This window comes from Panicum virgatum, chromosome 7N (assembly GCF_016808335.1).
Source record: "Panicum virgatum strain AP13 chromosome 7N, P.virgatum_v5, whole genome shotgun sequence".
NCBI lineage: Eukaryota > Viridiplantae > Streptophyta > Magnoliopsida > Poales > Poaceae > Panicum > Panicum virgatum.
Genome location: NC_053151.1, coordinates 2,868,372 through 2,890,921, shown reverse-complemented (window position 1 = coordinate 2,890,921; position 22,550 = coordinate 2,868,372). Strand labels below are relative to the sequence as shown.

Here is a 22,550-nt window from a genome sequence, read left to right as displayed (position 1 = left end):
GCGCGGTTCGCCGGAACTCCTTGTTCCGCGGTGGCGCGTGACCGGAGAGGGCCAAAGCGGCGCCCTAGGGGTCGGTTTGGGCCGTGGTTTGGCCGGGGACGATCAGCACGACGTGGCTAATCCACCCGTGCACCTAGGAAGGGGTTTTCTGGGCTCAGACAGAGCCTGCCACGGCGAGGGACGGCGCTGGAGGGGGCGCTTGCCAGCGTGCGGCGTCCTAGGCGCTAGAGCGTCCTACAGGCCGATATTTCTAGCGCAAACCACAAGGGAGGCTCTGGGGGGGCTCACCAAGGTTCGAAACGGGCCGGAGCTGTAGCGGAGCGGGGCCGACGTCGAGGTCCGGCGGCGGCAGCGGCGTGGTGGTCGCGGACTGGTTGCAGGGGTGCGTCTTCGGCCTTCCTAGTCCAGCGGATCGGCGTGCGGGGTCCCTGCGACGAGGTAAAGGGGATCAGTCGGGCCGGAGACGCGTCGGCGATGTTAAATCGCGGCGGCGGTCATCCTTACCCGAGACGGCGTCCGGCTAAAATTCCGGGAAGTGCAGGCCGGAATCGATGGTGGCGTGCTCGGGTTTGGTCCCTGGGAACACGGCGAAGACATTGCGCGGGCTGTGGGAGCTCTCGGTGCAGAGGGGCGGTGTGCTTGCGGCAGAGCAGAGGCGCGGCACGGCGGGGGTGAGCGGCGCGGGCTTCTCTGGATCTCAGCTGTGGAATGGGAGGCGCAGGGGGCCGTGGGATGCTAATTAAAGACCGCGGGGATCCTGGGGAGGCGTGCCCGGCGGGGACGCCGCGGTGATTGCGGCCGGGCATTGCTCTGCGGGGAAAGTGGATCGCGCAACCGATCTTTTGCGTGATCCGGGGCTCGGGCTAGGAAGCTTCTAGAGGGGAAAGGGTTCTAGGAGGCCGGCTAGTGGGTCCTGCGCAAGCGCGGGGTGAAGCGGGGCTATGGGTCAGCGAGGGCGCGGACGGAGCAGAGCGGAGAGCACGGCGAAGACCCCGGGGCGGAGGAAAGGGAAAGATCGGACCCGTGGGCCAGGTCTGTCAGTTGGAGATGCAACGAGCGCGAGCTGCGGGCTGAGCGGTGTGCGGGGAGAGGGTGAGGGGCGCACGCTGGGCTGGCAGTGCGAGAGGGCGTGGGCCGCGCGGAGGGAGTGGCTGGGCCGCTGAAGGTTGACTGGTCCTGTGCGCTGCGGGGTTGGAGCAGGCCGCGTGGCGCGGGGCAGGCCGGGGTTGTGGGCCAAGGGCGGGAAGTGAGGGGGAGAAGGGTTGGGCCGGTTTGGGCTGTTGCTGGGTTTTGGGCCGGGGAGATGGGTTCAGTTTGGGTTTCTTTTCTAATTCTTCTTCTCTTCTATTTCTAATTCAAACAAAGTTTGAATTCAAATACAATTTGAATTCAAACCACACTCAAATAATTAAAACCATGCACTAGCATGAATGCAACAACAAATTTTTAAACTTAGACAAATTTTAATTACTTGTGAAACCAAAAATTAGATTAAATGCCAGACCAAGCAAAATAAATCCTAGAAAATTTACTAAACCAATTAAATTTATTATTAAATGCTGGAATTTAAATTAGGGTGTTAAATTGTAGTAGGGGGTACAAGCGAGGCGAGAGAGGGAGAGAAGCTCCCAAGTCTCAGCTATGAGTGGAGTCGGTTGAGATGGGTGCTCTGTAGTCCCTGAACGTCCCCTTGGAAGAGAGAAGCCAGGGAGATCAGGCCGACCAGAGTCCAGAGCCCCGCTAAGGGGAGCCCGCCTCCTCCTTTTATAGTCACAAGGAGGGGCGGCGTACATGAGTGGGGCATGCAAGTCGTCGTTTTCCCCTGAATCGCGGGGTACATTGGTCGGATACTGTAGTAAGTACACTGTGGGAAGGCGGCGCGCATCGCTGTCGTCCTGGATTTCGTCCTTCGTCCTGTGAAGATTGCGCCGGTCGTCCTGCAGTGTTCCGGCGGTAGTAATGGCGCGGGATGTCCCCGGACCCCCTGGTCGGAGTGCGGACGTGCACACTAGAAGGTCCGGGGGACACGTGGAGGTCCCGGACCTCTGAGAGGAGGGGGGAGGTCCGGGACTCCGACCGTGTGTGATGAGCGCCCCTTCCGGAAGGGCACGTGACATCGCCGGACCCCTTCCCCAGTGGGAGGCGAGTCCGGGTGGTCGGTGTCAGCAGAACAGGAACGGGAGCAGTGCCGGGTCCGTCTTGTCTCGCACCGCATGTCCCACAGTGTCGCTACAGCCTTCGGGATGGCGGAGCGGTGACCGAAGTCAGCGGATGGGACCCCGGTCACATCCACTGTGGGAGTGGCAGCCTGACGCTGTCCGTCCTGGACGTCGTGGCGAGACGGCTGGCCTTTAATGCCTCCGTATGGCGAGTGGTTGGGTGGCAGGGTTGTTTGTCCCTTGGGCCGAGGGGTGGCCTCGAGCGAGGCGGAGATTGGTTACCTGCTCGAGGGTAGTTCCGCTACCCTCGAGCGAGGTGGAGATTGCCTAGCGGACCCGAGAGGGACCCTCGAGCGAGGCGGAGATTGGTTACCTGCTCGAGGGGAATGTGAATGGGCCGCACGCTGGGCTTCTTTGAGTCCTTTCCTTTCTTCCGAATGGGAAGTAGGCCGTGGGCCTTTGTGGGCCTGGTTGCCTTAACACGTGTTTACGTTTTTTAGAATGATCTTAGTACACCGATTAGGGGGTCCCTAATCGTGGTACCCGACAGTAGCCCCCGAGGCTTTGGTCGAGTCAAGGGATTCGGCCAAAGGGTATTTCGGCAATTTCTCCCTTGACGTGATCTGTCAATGCCGTGCCCCCGCCAGGCGCGCTTGGGCGCCGGCCCGGCGGATGTGACAACTCGTCAGACGGGGTAGTGCGCCTGCGGGCAGAGTACTTCGAGGCGCGTGCCTTTTTGTTTGTTTGTTTGAAGGACAAGACATGTCCGCACGCTGAGGGGGGCCAGGGCGACGGTGGCGCCCGCTGCTTGGCAGCTGGCGCTTTCATCACGCTGTCTTGCACGTAGGGTCTTGGCCCCGGCGTTCCTGGTCGCCTTGCGGCGCGCCGTTCGAGGGCAGCCAGCCAGAGCCGACACTGCACCGCTTAGCGTCCAGGGGCTCAGCTCCGCTTTATTTCGTTCGGTCGTGTCTCGGCGCGGTGACCAAGGACCTCTTCTGCTCACAAAGTGCCACGTCGTCATAGGTAACACAAGCCTCCGCTCTTCGCCAAGCTTGAAGCTTTGTGCCCGGCGCAGCTATAAATAGGGATCGTGGGGTTCCCTTTCCTCTTCAAACTCACAACTCTTTCTTCCAGCCTCGCCTAGATCTTGTAATGTTTCCTTTGCCTTTTTGTGACCGGCCCCTAGATGGGGTGGCCTGGCTTTCTTAGGCTTTTGGCGCTAGAAGAATGCTTGCGAGCGGTTGGGGAAGACCGGAGTGGGCGTGCGCTCCATCCCTTAGGTTCAGTGGGATCAGCAGAAGAATTCGATTCGAATCAGCCGCCGCTCACGGTCAATGAGACTGCTTAACACTTTTTCCACATAGAGTAAGAAGTGGAAGATGTTGATGATGAACTTGTTGGATGATGAAAGATAATTGTCTGTACCACCATGGATGCTTAGCTAGGTGCTAATCTAGAATGGTTAAGTAATGAATTTAATTGGAGGCTAAAATATGAAAGTAAGGATCCACTTGTAGGCACTTTCCCGCAGAACAAATCCCTCAAGCCAAAAGCCATGCATGTCTAGTTAGATGGGCTAAGTATACCCATTAGTCGGGTAAGCCTTGCTGAGTATTAGTATACTCAGTCTTGCTTGTGGAAAAACTTTGTTGTACAGGTTCTTTCGAGGACCAGATTGCCGGGTTAACCTGGCCATGTCAGCTTCCTCCTGGATGGTCCGTCAAGTGGCACCCGTCCCCCGCTGATGGAGATGCCGCAGAGTAGTTCGCGTATGGGCTTCATCACGAACCGCTTTTGTTATCGTCGTTTAGATTCCGCTGCTTTTATCAAAGAACTTCCACTGCAGTAAACTCTAAATCTATGTTTATGTGTTGAACTAAGTACTTTTATTCGAACATGGTCTGTAATAACTTTTAAGCTTTGAAACCTATGATGTAAAAGATGTGTGAGCATGTTGTAACTCTGGGATCGCCTTCGTGCAAGTATTTGTTGTGTTACTTCGATCCTGTTCCAGTGGTTAAATTGGGAGGTTACCCAACGGAAGCTTCGGATTACTCCGTTTGAATTGCGTTGTAGTCGTAATTGCCCTCTGGGTGATGGTTAGCGCACTTGAGTCTGATTAATTCGGGGTGAGCCGCCACACGGCCCTATAAATAGGAGCCCAGAGCCCCGCTCATGCGTGAAATCCAGTTTACTCCTCCGCTCGCCATTAACGCTAGCGAACTCAAGCTCGTCGCGGCGCCACCTCTACGCACGCACATTGCCTCATCCGAGCCTCTTTCTAGTTTCCACACACCCCCGCACAACTCCATAACCCACTCAAAGGCCGATTCCTAGCCCAGAACTACGAGCACGCCGTTCGCCGCCACCGGCGAGATCCACCTCGCTGTGGAGAGGCCGGTACGTACGCACATTGCCCTAACCGAGAATACCAATAGCTTTCTCTAACCGTGGTGATGCTCAGGCACTAACGGAACGACCCCCAAACCCACATCTTCGACCTCACCATTGACGGTCCCCTCTGCGGGCCACGCCGGCGAGCTCAAACCCACGGTGAGCTACCCACTGCAGACTCGCACTACTTCTCTCGACCCCGTATTCACCTTGCTCATGATCCAGTGGTGCTCAGGAGCCCGAGAGCCGAGGCCAATACCCACCTGAGCTACCTCACCGCTGACGACCAGAGCCGCGCCACGCCGCTCCTCGCCGACGAGCTTTTTAACTGCAACAACTTAGATATACGCTATTGGAGCTGGAATTACCGCGGTTGCTGGCACCAGACTTGCCCTCCAATGGATCCTCGTTAAGGGATTTAGATTGTACTCATTCCAATTACCAGACACTAACGCATCCGGTATTGTTATTTATTGTCACTTACCTCCCCGTGTCAAGATTGGGTAATTTGCATGCATGCTGCCTTCCTTGGATGTGGTAGCCGTTTCTCAGACTCCCTCTCCGGAATCGAACCCTAATTCTCCATCACCCGTCACCACCAAGGTAGGCCCCTATCCTACCATCAAAAGTTGATAGGGCAGAAATTTGAATGATGTGTTGCCGGCATGAAGGCTGTGCAATCCGTCGAGTTATCATGAATCATCGGATCAGCGAGCAGAGCCCGCATCAGCCTTTTATCTAATAAATGCGGCTCTCCCGGAAGTCGGGGTTTGTTGCACGTATTAGCTCTAGAATTACTACAATTATCCGAGTAGCACATACCATCAAACAAATTATAACTGATTTAATGAGCCATTCGCAGTTTCACAGTTTGAATTAGTTCATACTTGCAAATGCATAGCTTAATCTTTGAGATAAGCATATGACTACTGGCAGGATCAACTAGGTAGCACGTCCTCCTTGACAAGCCAATGACGGCTTCTTCACAAAGCATCAACCGGGCCGGCTGTCGTTGATTCGAAGGTTCCGACTTTGAAAGGAACGAGGAGCCAAAGCAGCCACATCCTGTATCATTAGCATCATCCGAGACCAATAGCACAAGCGAGGTAGCCTTGGTGGACTTGGCCGTTGAGACCATTACCACGAGGCAACTCCGATTGGCTATGAATTGAATGTTTAATGTTTGTATGAATGTGTTTTGAATTGAATACTTATGAGAACTTTAGATTAATATTTGATATATGTGTTAAAATTTATATGCAATGCATGCGCAAAATCTTTAATGTGAAAAATCTGTATATGTGTCAAAATCTGTATATAATATATGCGTGAAGATCCGTAAGAAAAAAAAGCTGGAATGTTGCAGAATAGCTAATTTTCGGAGGAAAAAAAAGCCGCAGAAAATTAGCTAAAGTTATTTTCGGCGGCAGTAAGTAGCCGCTGAAAATTAACAATTTAATTTTTGGCAGCGAGGCTTAGCCGCCGAAAATTAGTCAACTTAATTTTCGGCGGCCATAAAAAGCCACCGAAAATTATTCAATTTAATTTTCGGCGGCAAAAAATAGCCGCCGAAAATTAAAAAACCTAATTTTTGAAGGCTTTGCCACCGAAAATTAAATTGAATAATTTTCGGTGGCTTTTTGTGGTCGCAGAAAATTAATCTATTTTCGGCGGCTACTTGTGGCCGCTAAAAATAAAACTATTTTTGGCAGTTTTTTAGGGCCGCCGAAAATTACCTATTTTCGGCGGCCGCCGCCGAAAATAAGTCTTATTTTCGGCATTTCTTTTGCGGCGGTCACAAACTGCCGAAAATAAAACCTATACCGCCGAAGATAGTTATATCAACAGCAAAATCTTTATTTTCGACGGCTTTTGACCGCCGAAAACTACCTTATTTCCTGCCGTCGCACATCGGATGCTCGCTGCTTTACCGCTTCCCGTTCCGGCAGCGTCATCCGTCAGGTCTGATGTGTCGACTACCATTGTCGTGTCCCGTCGCCTCCAGCTTTCCACGCGGTGCTCGTGATGTCTGACCTAGTAGGGCCCACGGACTAGCGTCTCGGAGGAGCGCGGGAGAGCTTCGGACCGCGTGGCTGTACGGACTCCCTATTGTTACTCCACATTGCATTTTCTGAGAAAAGTGGTACAATGGGTCGCAGCGTTGCTGTCTCGAGAAAAGCGCAGTTGCCGTGATGCGTCGAAGCGGTGTTGTCCTAGAACGCGGCTACCATGCTGTAGCCAGTAGCTAACAGGCGCAGAAGGGAATGGTACAAAAAAATAAAATAGCTGTACCACACTCGGTGTAGCATGGAAGGAGCCAAAAAATAAAAAATTCGCATTGTGGCGCAGCAGGGAACAGTGGAAAAGATCAGACACTCAGACGACGACAACGACGATGACCCGGACCAGTTTGTGGCCGTGCCTCGCCAGCAGGGCCCCTAGACTCGCATTTTTGGTGCTTTGATGCCAAAGGGGGAGACTTAGGGGAGCTTGGGAGCTTAGGGGAGTCAGTCAGGGGGAGGGTAGAGCTAGAGAGAGCTCGTAGTTGCAGGACTTTGATGCTTGATGTCTCATTTGATGTTAGTTCATGGATATGTACATTTGACACTTGTGTATGCTGTGTTTTGAGACATATCTATGAATTTCGTTCGAGCCGTTGAGCTTTTTGAGTCTTTTTCGAGTTAGCTTGTGTTTTTCGCATTTACTTTCTCGCTCTCTCGTTAAAGATAATATTTGTGTTGTCATCAATCACCAAAAAGGGGGAGATTGAAAGCATCTAGGCCCTCAAGGTATGTTTCGGTGATTAATAACAACCATTAATGTGACTAATGAGTTTGTGCAGCTTATAGAAATCATATCACTCATTGGATCATGCGGTTATGAAGACCCTTAATTTCCATCACTCAAAAAGGCGATCTAGGTATTGAATTTCACATAAATCTCAAGACTAAGGATCTTTCTAGTTCTAAGTGTCATAAGGAGGAGAAGAACACTTAGGTTAGTATAGCTTTTATAGTTTTATAGAGATCGCACTATTAAGAGGGGTCTAAGCCAAGTAACTTGAGCATGTGACATGATCTTTCAAAAATGGATGCACACTTTGGTGACTCAAGTTCTTAGAAGTTCAAACAAGTGGTATTCAACTCATATCTCAAGAATATTTGGATTTCATTCAAGACTCAAATCAGAAAAAGGAAAATCAAGAAAAAGTCTTATCACCGGTTTAACCGACGACATCAATTTTATATACATCAGTTAAACGCAGTTATTGGAGTCTGGCCACAACATTCACCGGATTAACCGATGATGTTTGAAATTAACGTCGGTACAGTTGTCCAGAGAGTCGGTTTTTCAGGAGTTTTCAGGCTTATACTCACCGATTAAACCGACGATGGATTTGAGTTAGCGTCGGTGCAGTTGTCCAGAGAGTTGGTTTTTTAGTTGATCAGTGGACAACTACACTCACTGGTTAAAACCGATGATATGTCGGTTAAACTGCCCGAGTTGTAATGGCTAGTTTTTCAAATAGGCAGTTTACATTCATCGGTTGAACCGACGATGACTTTTGGAGGGCCGTCGGATTAACCGGCGTTGCGTACTGTTTCTGACAGCTTTTCTCAAACGGCTCTATTTGAGAATTCTGCCTATATATACCCCTCCAATTAGTCATTCTCATAACTCTTAACACTCTGAAGCATTCATACATCCATTCTATAGTTAAGAGCCACATTGAGCTTCAATTCTTACACATTGTTCAAGCAATCATCCAAGAAGCAAGACTAGTGACTTGAGTGAGGAAAAGCTTGTGTGCATCCGTTCTTGGTGACCGGTTCTTGCTCAAGTGAAGGCGAAGACTTGTTACTCTTGGTGATTGGCATCACCTAGGCGATCTTGGTGATCGGGGTGTTTCTCGCGGAACTTACCAAGGATTGTGGGAGCCCGGAGAAGAAGATTGTATGTGGCTTGAGCTCCACCACGCCGGAACAGTGAACGGAGACTCTTAGTGAGCACCCTCGTCTTGGTGACTTGGGAGGTGACAAGACTCTTAGTGAGTGTCACAACGTGGACTAGTGGTATGTGCCAACACATCGATACCACGGGAAAAAATCCGGTTGTCTCTTGTCCCCTACTTTACATTCAAGCACTTACAATTCTTGCAATTTATTTCATGTGCTTATCATTAGAGATCATAGCTTAGCTCTACCTACCTTAGAATCAACCTAGACTTAGTCTTGTAGCTTTGGTAGAGTAGTTTAGCTAGACCGGTTGTGTTAATTGTGGCCTTCTAGTTTTGCATAGGCTAAGGTTGTTTTATACCGCTTTAGAAATTTTAATTAGGCCCAATTCACCCACCCCCCCTCTTGTGCCATCGATCCTTTCAATTCCTGTAATACATATCTGTTGTAATAATTTCTGATGTGCATTTACGTTACTAGGAGTCATTTGAAACCATAGTTGCATGCCCTAGGTACCTATGTATTGCTACCCGAGTCCTTATCTCGTAGTAGTTGCCCCGCTATCTAGGTATGATAGAAGTCGAGTGGTTTCCTGCCTCTCGAGAGATTATAGGAGTTAACTGACTTTAAATACCGTTGAAATATAAGGACCACGGACGGGGTTGTGTAGAAGTGATACCCTGTTGGAATAGTCGAAAATAGCTAAGGTCGAGGTGTGTGGCACATTTCGTTAAGTTTTTGAAAGTACTAGCCACATGCCGAGAAATATTGTAATCGGTAAGCTTAAGTACCCGATTGGACCAGCGAGTGGAATGACCTTGCACTCTCTTTTGGATGAAGTCCAGGATGAGCGCAACATGCGGGTGCAGAGTGGTCGGACTCTGTAGTCGAGGGGAGTGCCCCGGATCCACGGACTGGAAAGAAAAGGGAAAAGTTGCGTGGGTGATGTCGTTCCCCATGCGTGTGTGTTAGGTTCCCCTGGCCAGGTTAAGAAACCCGATTCGAATCGTCCGCCTCCCACGGTCTGAGACTGTTTAATAATTTCTGTCACATAGAGTAACAAGTGGAACCAATGGAAATAATGAGGAATGTATGTTGATGTATTATCCAACCATGCGTGTTTAGCAATAGGTGCAAACTTAGAACGGTTAAAACTACTAGAATTCGGAAGCTAAAATCTAAAAGTAAGGACGTACTTTCTAGGCGCATTTTTAGCAAAACAAACCCCTCCAACCCAAAGATCCCCGCATGTCTAGTTATCGGACTAACATATATCCGATGAGGGGTAAGCCTTGCTGAGTATTAGCATACTCAGCCTTGCTTGTGGCACTATTTTCAGGTACTAGTTTTGAGGACATGATTGTTGGACTTACTTGGCCGTGTACTCTGCCTCCGTGTTGGTCTGTCGAGTGTAATGGTTCCTCAGCGGGTGCTGATGATCCCCTGCCGAATGATGTCTCGTATGGGCTTATCGAGACACCATCATTAGCTATCTGTTGTTTTATCTTTCCGCTGCTACAATGAAACTTGAATAGATTGGTGTAGTCTCAGACTACCTGTTAAATTCTGAACATGTTTTGTAATAAATAAATTTTCACTGCAGTTCCGAGATGTATGAAATGTATGTGTTGTAATCTTTGGGCTCAACTTCGTGTGAGTGATTGTCTGTGCGATCCTGTTGAAGCGTGGCTTTTATCGAGGCTTCACTCAAGGGACTGCCGGTGAGTGCCCTTTTCTGTGACATCGTTGCTTCGCAACTTTGAATCATGCACCCGGGCTCAGTTTATTTGGGTAGTTCCGCCACAGCTGGTACTAGAGCTCACAGACAGCCTATCGGAGATGGAAACTTCGGTTTTCTAAATAACAAATCTTAAAATTTGCCTTAAAAAATTCCTAAAGTTTTGAAAAATGTCTAAGGACAACTTTAGGACTAAAGCCCTAAGGGATGTTATGGGTATAATCAGGTGGCTTAATTAATTGCTAACTCCCAGTACATTCCCTTTTCTGCATTTAAATTATGTATTTAAATCTGATACCGACACGTTGCCGCGGAGGTATGTGACTTAGTCAGCTGAGAGAGTCTGACCTTCCCATCGGTGATGCGAGCTGAATGCTGAGCTCAAGCAGTGGCCTACTTGAGCTGCTGCCCATATACCAACCATGAGTTGACTATACGAGGAGTACTGGTTCGAAATTGGAATTCAATTCCCCGTCTATGACGGTACACAGTCAATATGCTGTCTTGATGGCGTATGTTTAACGTTGTCCATACGGCGGGAATTGTGTGGATGCCGGTTCTATAGTGACCGGTAATGCATGGGAACGCTTTCGGGAGTGCTAGCTCAAAAGGTTCATTTTATATTGCAAATCTTCTGCAGGTACACTAACTCGAAACCGTATCTTAGGACTCGTAGTCTATCGACTAGTCATATAGCGAGAGATGTATTATGTATGCCACCGAAACTAACTTCGCTAGGCCAAAATTATTTTGGTAATTATTTTCTTTTGGTGAGGACGGATATGATCTGCATTCATCCCTAAAATTTTATCTTCCAAAAGAAATGGATTATAAAACACGCTACCGGTGATGACACAAAGTGGATCATCGGTTTAACCGGTGATAGCGCTTTTTGTCAGCCACTTTTCCAACGGCACTTTTGGGGAGTGTGAGCTATATATACCCCCCAAGGCCGGTTGCTGCATAAGGTTGGACGCCAGAAAAGTTGAAGGAAGTGTTGCCCAAGCAAACTAACATCTCCAACCATCCTAGCAAAGCTTAGTGTCATATCTAGCTTGTGAGAAGCTTTGACAAAGTGCTTTGTTCACTTGTATAGGGATTAGTTCTTGCGAGAGCTCCCTTGAGCAAAGTCTTGCTGCGGCAAGCAAATCGTGTACTCGTCGTGTGACCTTCCGACTTGGTGTGGAGAGGCAACGACACTTTATGCGTGGAAGGAGACCCCTCTTGGTGAGAAGCTCCAATAGTGAAGACGGTGCCGTTGGTGACGCTTTGATAGAGACGGTGGCGGTGGCCTTATCTTGGTGACTTGGGGCCACTTAGCCTTTGCTTGCCGGAAGCCTTGGTGGCGAACGCAAGACGGTGATCAAGCGAAGAGACTTGGCATCACACTTGTTCTTGTTGGACAAGTGGCCGTGGATGTAGGGAGGGACTTGGTGTCCTAACCGAATCACGTTAAATCGTGTGTCTTGGTGTCTTCATGAGAGTTGGCATATTTTCTCCCTCACCTCTTTACTTACCGTATTACGTTTCCGCATTTACTCTATGTTGCGTGCCTTTACCTTCCTAGTTAGTTTGATTAGGATTGGCTATAGGTTGCAAGTCTTTTAGGGGTAAGTAGAGAGTAGCATAGATAAACCTTAGTCATAACTAGCATGTGTAGGACGTGTTAGGTTTATCTTATGCAAATAGATTGAGCCCTATGTTAGAAAGCAATTAGCGACCCTATTCACCCCCTCCCCCTCTAGGGTCGGACACCTCGGTGATCCTTACACACATCAAGTCGAGTTAGTGGTATGAAATGTAAAGGCATAAAAGTTCTTTCTGCTGTAAAAATTTGAGAATTTTTAGAGTCCCCTATCTTGGTGTTTTCGATTAATGTTTAAAAACCTACAAATCTGTTAAGAGGGAGCAGTCTGGATAAATGAAAATTTTCGACCATCTTAAGTTGATCAAATGAAAAATCGTCCTACACGAAAGTTGTAGGTAACTTAATAGTGAAGCTACTGTAAAATTTTGAGAATTTTTTTGTCAAGTGGTTTGGTAGTTGTGCTATTTTTACACGCTTTCTGGATAAACTATTTTCTGGGTTAACCTCCCCTCGAAACCTTAAGGATTTCACCTTGTTAAGCTTGGATCTGGGCTTAGGGTTGACAAGAGAAAGTAACCCTTATTACCTCACGCATCCCCTGGAATTTTTTTGAAAATTTTTGGCCCATGTTATCATTAGATATGAGCCCTTTTTTTCCAACTGTTCAGAATCAGCCTAGTTTCTGTTTGAGCTAACAGCTGACCCGTCTGTCGTTGTTGGGGCAGATGGACGCACCGGTGGTGATTATGCGCACCTAGAACAATGTGTTACAGACGCCAGCCATATGAAGCTATAGCTGAATGTTGACGTGCTCTACTTAAAAACTGATCAAATATATCTCGTAAGTGTTAATTATCTCCTAATATAGTAACAATAATATGAGTATATGTATATATGTCGACAATTGGGAAAAAATAATTTTGTGCAGTTAAAACTGCGCGGCACTGCTACTAGTACCTGCTGCTCCCTTTCGCGTGCAAAACAAAGGACAATGGGGAGTTTTTTTTGGGGGAGGGGGGTTCTCAGAGCCAGCAGAGCTGTTAGGGCAGTCCCAATGCAGACTCCACTCATAAAGTCTAAGCCTCAAAGACTTCATCACAAGAAACTATACTTTCCAATACAAAGTGTGTTATTTTTGTTTATATGGCCTACTTGTTTCTCTCACATTCATTCTTGATTTGCGTGAAGACTTCGAGTCTAAATAAAACTTGGAGTCTTGATTTCTCTCCCTCTCTCTTCCATAAATATACTGTCACATCAGCAAAACACAATAAATAGAAGGCTTAGACTCCATGGTAGAGTCTGGATTGGGACTGCCCTTACATCCCGATCAACTCAACTGTGCTTATTTGAGTATATAGAAAACTGTGCTTATCATTCTTTTCCTCGCTGCCCACGAAATTAACTTGAGTACTCAATTACCTTCCTCAACTGCTACGCAATTAAAAAAAAGTAGCAGTACTAGCCGAGCTGTCTCTACTGACTCCAACACGCTGCCCTCCCTTGGTCCCTGTAAAATCAGCCGCTGCATCCACGTTGTGCATGTACTCCTCGCTCCTTACCACGTACTAGTAGGAGGCAAAGGTCAAGGTATTGATAACCGCGCCATGTCGTAACGCCACGCAAAGGCCTGAACTGACCGGACTGGGCTCCAGCAGCACGGCCACGACGTTAGCATCACTGTTGCAAATCATGGATTAAGTATGCTCATTAGATTCGTCTCGCGATTTACAGCTCATCCGTGCAAAAAGTTTTGCAAATAAATTTTATTTAGTACTCTATGCATGTGTCCAAGCATTCGATGCTATGTTTTTGGGAAAACTTTTTGAGAACTAAACAGGGCCCAAGAGATTTTGTACCTCCAACTGCATGTGACTGATGGACTAAAACCATGCTTAGTGCAAGTTTCATGAGTTTCATTCTCCTTAAATGGCATTCCATATAGGCCAAAACAATGACATGGTAATAAATTTATGATGAGATGTAAAGAGTCCAGCTTCATAATTTCATCCTAATATAACCTGGCGTACACAGTTACCAAGGGCTAGTACTCAGTTTTGATACAATTGCAAGTGGCTACATAGTTCAGATGGCATATTTCATCACAAGTTCACAACAACATGCAACAATAAAAAACTATGAATTGTATATTAGACCACGAGATGGAACTGCCTCAAGAGGGTTGTTTTATTCACCAACCTAAACCTCAACCTCTGGAAATGATGTAGCACTCTTGGAAACCATGTAATGAAACACTCCACGATGTATATCCTTACTTCTAAGGGAGATTCTTTCATTGTCTCTACCACTTCCTTTCTTCGCATCTGCTGGACGGTACTAGTCACATCCAATGAGCTTATGTGGACTACACAGTTCTTTTGAATCCTTTCCTGTTAGCCACTGCAGATTGCACAACAGTTTTTAGATTTTAACAACCACCATTAAGAATAAATGTATCAGAGAAAGCACTTACATTTTTTACAGGCAAGAACCTTCGTTCTTGAGCCCCTTTTAGTATGTCTTGACACCTAATATAGACAGTGATACATGGACTTATGCTCGCAATTGTCAGGACTGACAGTGATGGGCGACTTGTCTCGTCAGACAAGCTAGCTGCTGCATCTCGTGGTGGCGTGGTCAAGGAAGCCTGCTCCCTTCACAGAATCAGAATCAAGCTGAAGGGCAATTGTGTTCACGTGATGAAGAAAATTTCCATTGACGCGCCAAAGCCGAGGACGTCGCCGACCAGGCATGGCCTGCCCCCGCCACACCTTCCTCGCACGCCACCTGCTCGCTCACCGTCGCCGTTGCATTAAACCGCCGTCCGGTCTCGTAGCACCCCCAGGCCATCAAGCACCCTGCGGCCCCGCTTGCTCGCGCGCATGACAATCTCTGCACGCCTTGTCACCTCGCCTTGACACGCGAAAGCGGAGGACGTTGCCGACCATGGCCTGCACCCGCCACGCCTCGCGTTCCTTTTCCTCGTTTTTTATGCTTGCTTCGTCGTTTCTTTCTTTTGAGCTCCCATTGGTGGCATTGTCTCTCTCCGTGTGGCCTGACTATACTTGTTGGACGTTTCAATTTTTTTTCTTTCTTCCATCTGTTCTTTTCTTTCCTTTTCTTTTTACGTTTTGGATCACCTAATTCTTTCTACATGTGAGAAATAAATCAAATTTTGGTCTACGCCAGCTGTCTTTCTTGGATATGATAGCCATTTTTCACACTCTCTTCGGAATCGAACTCTAATTCTGCATCACCCGTCACTACCATAGTAGGTCCCTAAATGAAGCTTGTGTGACCTTTTTTGTTTTGTCAAATTCACAGCTTGTTTCATTGCGAGATCACCCAATACGTGAAGAGCGCCCTCTTATTTATCATCTTGATGTTGCTGCAATGTATCCAAATATCATTTTAACAAATAGACTCCAGGTATTCCCTTGTACTTTAGTATAATATGTCTAATGTTATATTTGTATGCATTCTGATTCTGTGTAAGTATAACCTAGTTTGTAGAACCAGTAGGTCAATAGATTTTTGTTTTTGAGATTGCCGAGAGCATATACAAAGGAACGATTACAAAGATGCTCCTATTTACTACGCATAAACTAACATAAAGTGACATTATTATCAAAACAGCTACTGAACATTTAAAGTTCCACCAGACATTAATCTAAACACATTCATTCCTGTTGTGGTGAGTTTCCTGGTATCCTCTGAGTGATTTATATCAGATGTGGTCATATAAGAAGTTAAAAGGAGCGTGATCTGGTGAGATACATGGCCTAGCTTTCCTCGCCGTAGTTTCTGGCTATTTAGCTGTTTGAAAGGATTGTATGCTTCATGTCCATGGTCCATTGAGTGTTGTTTTACTGAGGCGTCATTCTGGGTTATATAGACAATACAAAGAAGTGAGGGAGTGTTTAAACTGCTGCATTGCCAAAAATTCATCAAGCACTATTAATTTTCATGCACTAACTTCTATAAAAAAAAATCACGCACTAACTTTAGTTGTTAGGTGAATGTAGGCAAAGCACTCATTTCAGGACTCTTAGCATCTAATCTAATCTAATCTAATCTAATCTAGATATTACACACTGCTGTCAACGACAAGTTGACAAGGTTGCTTCAGCGCAAGGGGTGCCAGGGCCACAAGTGCATGCCTTGCCTAGTTAACCTTGTGCCAATTTTTTTTAATATTGGATAAAACAAACATCTGTGCGCATTTTACTCAATACCTTCATCTCCAATAATTATACTGAGTTTTGCACACAAACCAATTTGCCCAAAGCTTAAGCTGTCAGGAAATGCTGGGCATGTGGTCATATTTCAACAGGCAACTCAGTAGATTGCATGTGTAACAGTGCAAGTATTGATGGAAGTTGATAACTGCTATAGGGACAACTAAGGCCTCTTTGAATCAATTAATCTATTCCATGAGGCGATTTAATTTCTTCTATCTTCTAAGTTGTACCATCATATTATGTGTTGACATGCTTATGTCAATCAAATGAACTTTTTTCTGCTTCTTGATTGCAGCCACCATCTATAGTTACAGATGTGGACTGCACAGCATTAGATTTCAATCGTCCTGGCAAAAATTGCCTCAGAAAGCTTGAATGGGTCTAGCGAGGAGAGACCTACATGGCAAAAAAGAAGTACGTTCTACAAATTTATGTAATCTGAAATTTGATGAATTTTCTGATCTAATGCTATTATGTCTATTATGTTTTGTAGTGACTATTATCACATAAAGAGGCAAATTGAGTCAGAGCTGATTCAATCTGGTGGTATCGCATCTTCAAAGCCTTTTATTGACCTCTCAAAACCTGAACATTTACTTAAACTAAAGGATTGTTTAAAGAAATATTGCCAAAAGGTACTGTTTTTAAACTCATGGATAAATTCTCTTTTGGTGAGCCTTAGGTGAATTTCCTTATGTCATAATGCAGGCACACAAAAGAGTAGTTGATAAACCAATTACAGAAGTTAGAGAAGCTGGAATATGCATGCGTGAAAATTCATTCTATGTAGACACAGTACGAAGGTCAGTCCAATGCTTACTATATTCACATTCCTTTTTAATTTTGATAGCATAGAGATAACATTGGTTTTCAGTCTGTCTACATTCTAGGTTTTCATGTATCAAACTGCAGTTCTCTCTCTCCCTGACTATGCATAGCATTTTCTATTTTGCTACGGATGATTTAGATGGCATGCTCTAAAATATTCCTTACACTACTAGAGAATTGGTCATCGCAAACGGGCTATCACTGCCGGTTCAACACGAACCGGCGGTGATGAGGTATCACCACCGGGTCCAGAGCAGGTGGCCGTAGTGGTTGTTGGAACCGGTAGTGATGTTGCCTATCACCGCCGGTTCGTGGTACGAAACCGTTGGTGATGGCTTGCGAGTGCATCACCGCCGGTTTGTAACACAAACCGGCGGTGATATTAAGCATCACCAACGGTTCGTGTTACGAACCGACGGTGATGAGCCAATACAGTACAAAATTACCCCCAACCCCTTTCCCGTCTCCTCCGCCCCTCCCCTCCGGCCATCCCCTCCCCATCTCTTCCTTCTTCCTCCACGGGCCCCCTCCTCTCCTCCTGTCCCGCGCGGCGCATGGATCCCGTCCCTGCCTCTCCTCCCGTGCTGCGCAGGATGCGGATGCGACGGCGCGCGGTGCTGCGCAGCGTGGCGGCGATGGGGAGCATCTATAAGTTGATGTGTCTGGCCACGCCCGGCCACACGCCGCCGCCCGCCGTCCAGGCGCCGCCCGCCGTCCTGCGCCTCGCTGGGCCGCGCGCGCTGCCGGTCGTCCTACGCCGCGCGGCCGTCGCCCGACGCCTTGCGCCGCACCGCCGCCAGCAGCTCCTGGAGAGAAGCTCGCTCCCCTCACACTCTGCTGTGCCTGAGCTGATGGTTCCATTTGCCAACAAACCACATTTATAATTTGCTGATGTTGCTTAGCTTTTGGGCTTAGATTGATGCTGGTGCGTTGCCATTCGCGCCTAATAATTTGCTCTGCTTTGCAGGTTTATGTTAATAATTTATTTTTCCCGCATTCTTCATCTGCGTGCCTCAAGTAAGCTCTTGAGTGACTAGCTGTTTGTACTGTTGTGTTGGATTTTTCCATACAATCATGGTACATATGATTCCAATAAAATGCTGCATAATCATGGTGTCTGACAAAGGAAGGAATGAAAATATGCTTGAACTATGCTTCATAAGTGGAACAAAATGATACTGAAATATACATGAATTTGGTGCCATGAATGATGCCCCAGCAAACTTGATCAAACTTTTGTAAATATTCTGCCTATCTTGGTGGGTGTGGGCTTAGGTTGGGGTTCTTTTTCCTGCCCCTGACTTATGTTTCTCTTTCATGTTTGCAAAATAGGTGGAAATCTCGATCCAAAGCTATTCTAACAGAACTCAAGAGTTTTGATGCTGACCTCATGTGTATACAGGTGGTGCTCAAAATATAATTGAAAGTTGCTTCTAAGGGAAAATTACCAGGCATGGTTGACATTATGGGATAAACCCAGCAGGGTTATTGGTTATTTGCAGAGATTTAGCTATAACAATGGGGTTTATTTACAAGATACACTTTGTTCTATAAATTTGTCTCTCTTCCAATGGTTCACTATCTGATTTTGAAAGCATTATTCATATATTCTCATGCGATAGTTGTAGACCAAATGAGCAGTGGTCGAAACGAGATGCGGATCTTATTTTGTTCATTCATGATTACAAAGTTCTTGCCATGATAAAGTTTGGGTGCTAGATGGAGGTTTGCCTCAATGGCGTGCTTCTGTGTATGATGTTGAATCAAGCGCCTCCAGTGATGCCATCTTAAAGGCCAGTGCTTCTGGTGAAGCAATTGAGAAAGTTTACCAGGGTCAATCGGTAATTTATTTTATTTTTCTCCTGTTTCTTTTGGAAGTAATTCAATTGTAAGTTGCAACCACACAGCAAGAGTCTTTGATACTTCTCTTGAGCTATGGAGTCTTAATTCAATACAGATATGATTAGCAGCTCTTCCCATATGGCCATTTAATCCCAATTTTCAGTATACATAACCTCCATATATTTCTCCAGGTTGGTCCATTCACATTTGAAGCAAAGTTGCAGACCCATCTTATTTGAAGCCATGATCAGGTCAGTGTTGAAAGGGTCCCAAACCTGCTTATTGTTTTTCTTTGCGACTCCCTAAACTCTTTCTGCACATTCCATTGCAACTAATACATCAAGACCCAGACACATCAACTTATAGATGCTCGATCAAAACCTAGGTATCTTACTTGTATTCTGAAATTTGAAGTCTTGTATGTTCTGTCCAATTTCCATGTAATAAGTCACATTGTTAATTTCTACAATCATATCAAGTGCCCGTAATGGGCAGCTTGTTATTAAGTTTGCTACAGAGAGAGGCTCAAAACTAGGCTTAATGTATGAACTCTTTGTTTTAATTTTAATGTATGAACTCTTTCATTTAATCTCGATGTATGAGCTCATGTGATTGAATTTTGCTGCTATAATCATATATTATATATGATGTACAAATGGTGCAATATTATTATATGAATATATTTTTTTTGATGGGAAAATGGCCTTCACCGCCGGTTCCATCCACAAACCAGCGGTGATGAGCACTCATCACCAACGGTTTATGAACCGGCGGTGATGACCCCTCCTATCACCAACGACTTAAATCCAACGCCCCCCAAACCGGCGGTGATGCTCATTTCGAACCGGCGGTGATGGGGGGCGCTGGAGTAGTGTTAATTTGATAATTCCAGCTTTCGTGATAGAAGATATGAATACAAAGGTCTTAACAAAACATGGAAAGGAAAATTGGCAGAAGCTAAATCCAGTGGAAATTCTATGAAAATTCAGGAAGCGCAGGTTCAATTATGCACAATACATCATAAGACCTTGTTTATGTTTCAGGCATCTTATCTGTTTTCCTTCTCCCACTTGTCTTTTGCAGGACATGGTTGTTCTATATGATTCTTTGCAACTTGCTCACAAGTGCATATTGAATTCATTTTATGGATATGTCATGCGCAAGTACGTAAAATTTAATTACAACATGGTTTTCATTTGTCTTCTTGTAGAATATTAGCTATGTAATAATGACGTATCAGTTGTGATTTAGGGGAGCAAGATGGTACTCTATGGAAATGGCTGGGGTAGTTACATATACTGGTGCGAAGATTATCCAAAATGCTCGGTTACTTGTAGAAAAAATTGGAAGGCCACTGGAACTGGATACAGATGGCATTTGGTGTGTTTTGCCTGGTTCTTTTCCAGAGAACTTTACTTTTAAGACAGAGTGAGTAAAGTAGAGCAATCAAAATTAATTTTAAATCAAGCTGTTTTATCATAATATTATGAAACTTTTATATGGCTTCTGTAGCTAATTCAAGACTGTATAGTATGTCCCAGATATTTCTATGATTGCGGATTGCCTAAGTTGAGTGTAGTGCTTTCTTGATTGCCTTTTCATCCTTGTGGTTTCTAACCTTTGACCATGCGCTGCTTCTTTTGTAAATTGATCAGTGAGTTGAGGCATTAGGTTATCAGGAAGCGATTTAAGCATAACATCAGCATAATTCCAGAAGAAGAATTTGTTGCATCTTAGAACTGAACAATTGTTATGACCTCTTTCCTCAGCATAATTCCAGAAGAAGAATTTGTTGCATCTTAGAACTGAACAATTATTATGACCTCTTTCCCAAAGTAGTTGCCTTTGTTTACTGTGCAGATTTTCTCCAAGGCACAACTTTGACTACTCGTTATCAATTTAACACTTATTGGTGATATTTCAGAGCTGCGAAGAAGCTAACAGTATCTTATCCCTGTGTCATGCTTAATGTTGATGTTGCGAGAAATAACACTAATGATCAATATCAAGTAAGAAATACATGTCTTGTTCTTCTGCAAGTTCTGTATTCTTCTCATCAACTATCATAATGTCATTAATTAGTTGGTTTCTTTGTTCTACTAGACGCTGAAAGACCCAGTATATAAGCTATATACAACACACAGTGAGTGTTCCATTGAATTTGAGGTCGATGGACCTTACAAGGTGAGTATTTTGATGTTATTACTGTTTCCCTTCTTCCTTCATGAAGTTTCACATTCTCTTTTACATAAATGTTAAGTTTGCTACAGTTTAAAAAAATATTAATGGCTGAAGAGTTAATGATATTTACATATAAAGATGAGGAAAATAAGTTTTTTCCTTTAGTTATATTTAATTCCAAAAGAAGTATAGAAAATCAGGAATTTTGTGGTCTTTAGAGGTAAGAAAATCACCATTTATTTAACGGCGCTATCAACTTCACCATGCATTACCATTATTGTTTCTTATAAAATATTTATCAACAAGTAACAGAGTTAATTGAACAAATACAAGTAACATGATTAATTCAACAAACTCCTAATTACACATGGCGGTATAATTTCTGTCGCATAGTTGAATTTGATTTAAAAAAAATACCATACCACATTAGACTTTCGGACACGTTAAATGAGCCAATGGTCTGATGGCCAGCACCAGACCGGATGTGACGTTGCAGATGGATTCCCCGCCTCCTCTCCGATTCTGGCAGGCGGATGGCATGCGGCTCAATGGTGCATGCATGTTCCTGCTCCCACGTGGTAGGGTAAAGTACGCCACTGTTGGTACTAGCTGAACCAGATGTGCTCCGGTCAGGGCCAGAATTTTTGTTCGTATCCCCGTCTCTTCTCCTTTTCTTTTGCGCGGTCTGAACCAGATGCTGCATTATAACTCACCCGCTCCTCTCGCTCTCGCTCTCACTCCCACTCCCCTCGCTCTCGCCCCCGCTCCCATTTCTCTAGTTATAGAACACCAAACTAGGAAAGCGCAGGTGAGTTCAGTTAAATATTCTTCTTACCTTTCACTCTTATTTTTCTTAGGCAAAATCTAAATTTTTAATGGTGTTAGCGTCTTTCTTTATGTACATCTATAATTTGCATATAATGAATTGGGTCAGATCACGTTTTGCAGGCCACACCACACAGTCATGTCTAGAGGTCACGGTGTAGCGAAGCTTTATTTCAACTGCGATCAATGTGGAGCAGCCCTATCTGATGGGGCTTTTTCAGTTATAATTTCTTTTTACTTCGCCAATCATTTTTCTCTTAGCATTCTAGTTTTGTCTTTCTATTGACATTGTTTTCTTTTTCATTTTTATTTTTTATCAGTGCGACAAAACATTTTCTATGGAAGAAAGCTGTCGATGTCTACTTTGTTGTACATGCACAAAATATTACGAGAATCACTTCAAACATGATGTTTATTGAGCATGTAATCTCGATAATATCATTTCAACTGGTATGTTTGTTTGCACTTTTGAGGGATGTGCTCAAGATATACCTGCACCACAGTATAGTGATCATCAGAGGACGTGCCCGTACAAAAGACTTGCGTGACCTATATGTAATCAAGGATTCACCTCGATATTACTGAGGTCACATCTTCTGAGACAACATCAGTTCAACCATTACCAGCTTAATTATGGTTGTCTCAACACTGGTCTTACCATCTCCAATGATAGAGGGTGTGTTTTTAGCAGTAGAGATGAAGACTTTGTGTTCTTCATTGCAGGCGCAACCCTTTATTTTGTCTAGCTTGGCGCATCATCTTCTGCTTCGTCTCAAGCGTCTGCTTCTTCATCAGCGC

The 22,550-nt window shown here is 45.4% G+C and overlaps 1 protein-coding gene and 1 long non-coding RNA gene across 6 annotated transcripts; both read left to right on the top strand.

Annotated features, from left to right (window-relative positions):
* The first annotated feature begins 14,916 nt into the window (after positions 1 to 14,916).
* LOC120681977 (DNA polymerase epsilon catalytic subunit A-like) lies at positions 14,917 to 22,131 on the top strand. 5 transcript variants are annotated; one of them, XM_039963673.1, is made up of 10 exons: positions 14,919 to 15,264; positions 16,372 to 16,490; positions 16,570 to 16,711; positions 16,785 to 16,879; positions 19,639 to 19,744; positions 19,830 to 19,909; positions 19,998 to 20,174; positions 20,671 to 20,755; positions 20,850 to 20,930; positions 21,876 to 22,131. In XM_039963673.1, exons 2-10 carry the CDS (start codon positions 16,477 to 16,479, stop codon positions 21,897 to 21,899), a joined length of 804 nt encoding a protein of 267 aa, XP_039819607.1. In that variant the 5' UTR covers positions 14,919 to 15,264; positions 16,372 to 16,476; the 3' UTR covers positions 21,900 to 22,131. The 5 variants fall into 5 exon arrangements, with proteins under 5 accessions (XP_039819606.1, XP_039819607.1, XP_039819611.1 ...); XM_039963672.1 differs by lacking the exon at positions 21,876 to 22,131 and having other exon boundaries at positions 14,917 to 15,264; positions 20,850 to 21,176; XM_039963677.1 differs by lacking the exon at positions 21,876 to 22,131 and having other exon boundaries at positions 14,923 to 15,264; positions 20,829 to 20,867.
* On the top strand, positions 17,891 to 19,410 carry LOC120681978. Its single transcript, XR_005678155.1, has 3 exons — positions 17,891 to 17,921; positions 18,237 to 18,745; positions 18,938 to 19,410. It is a non-coding gene; the product is annotated as an uncharacterized LOC120681978 (long non-coding RNA).
* Positions 22,132 to 22,550: the final 419 nt, after the last annotated feature.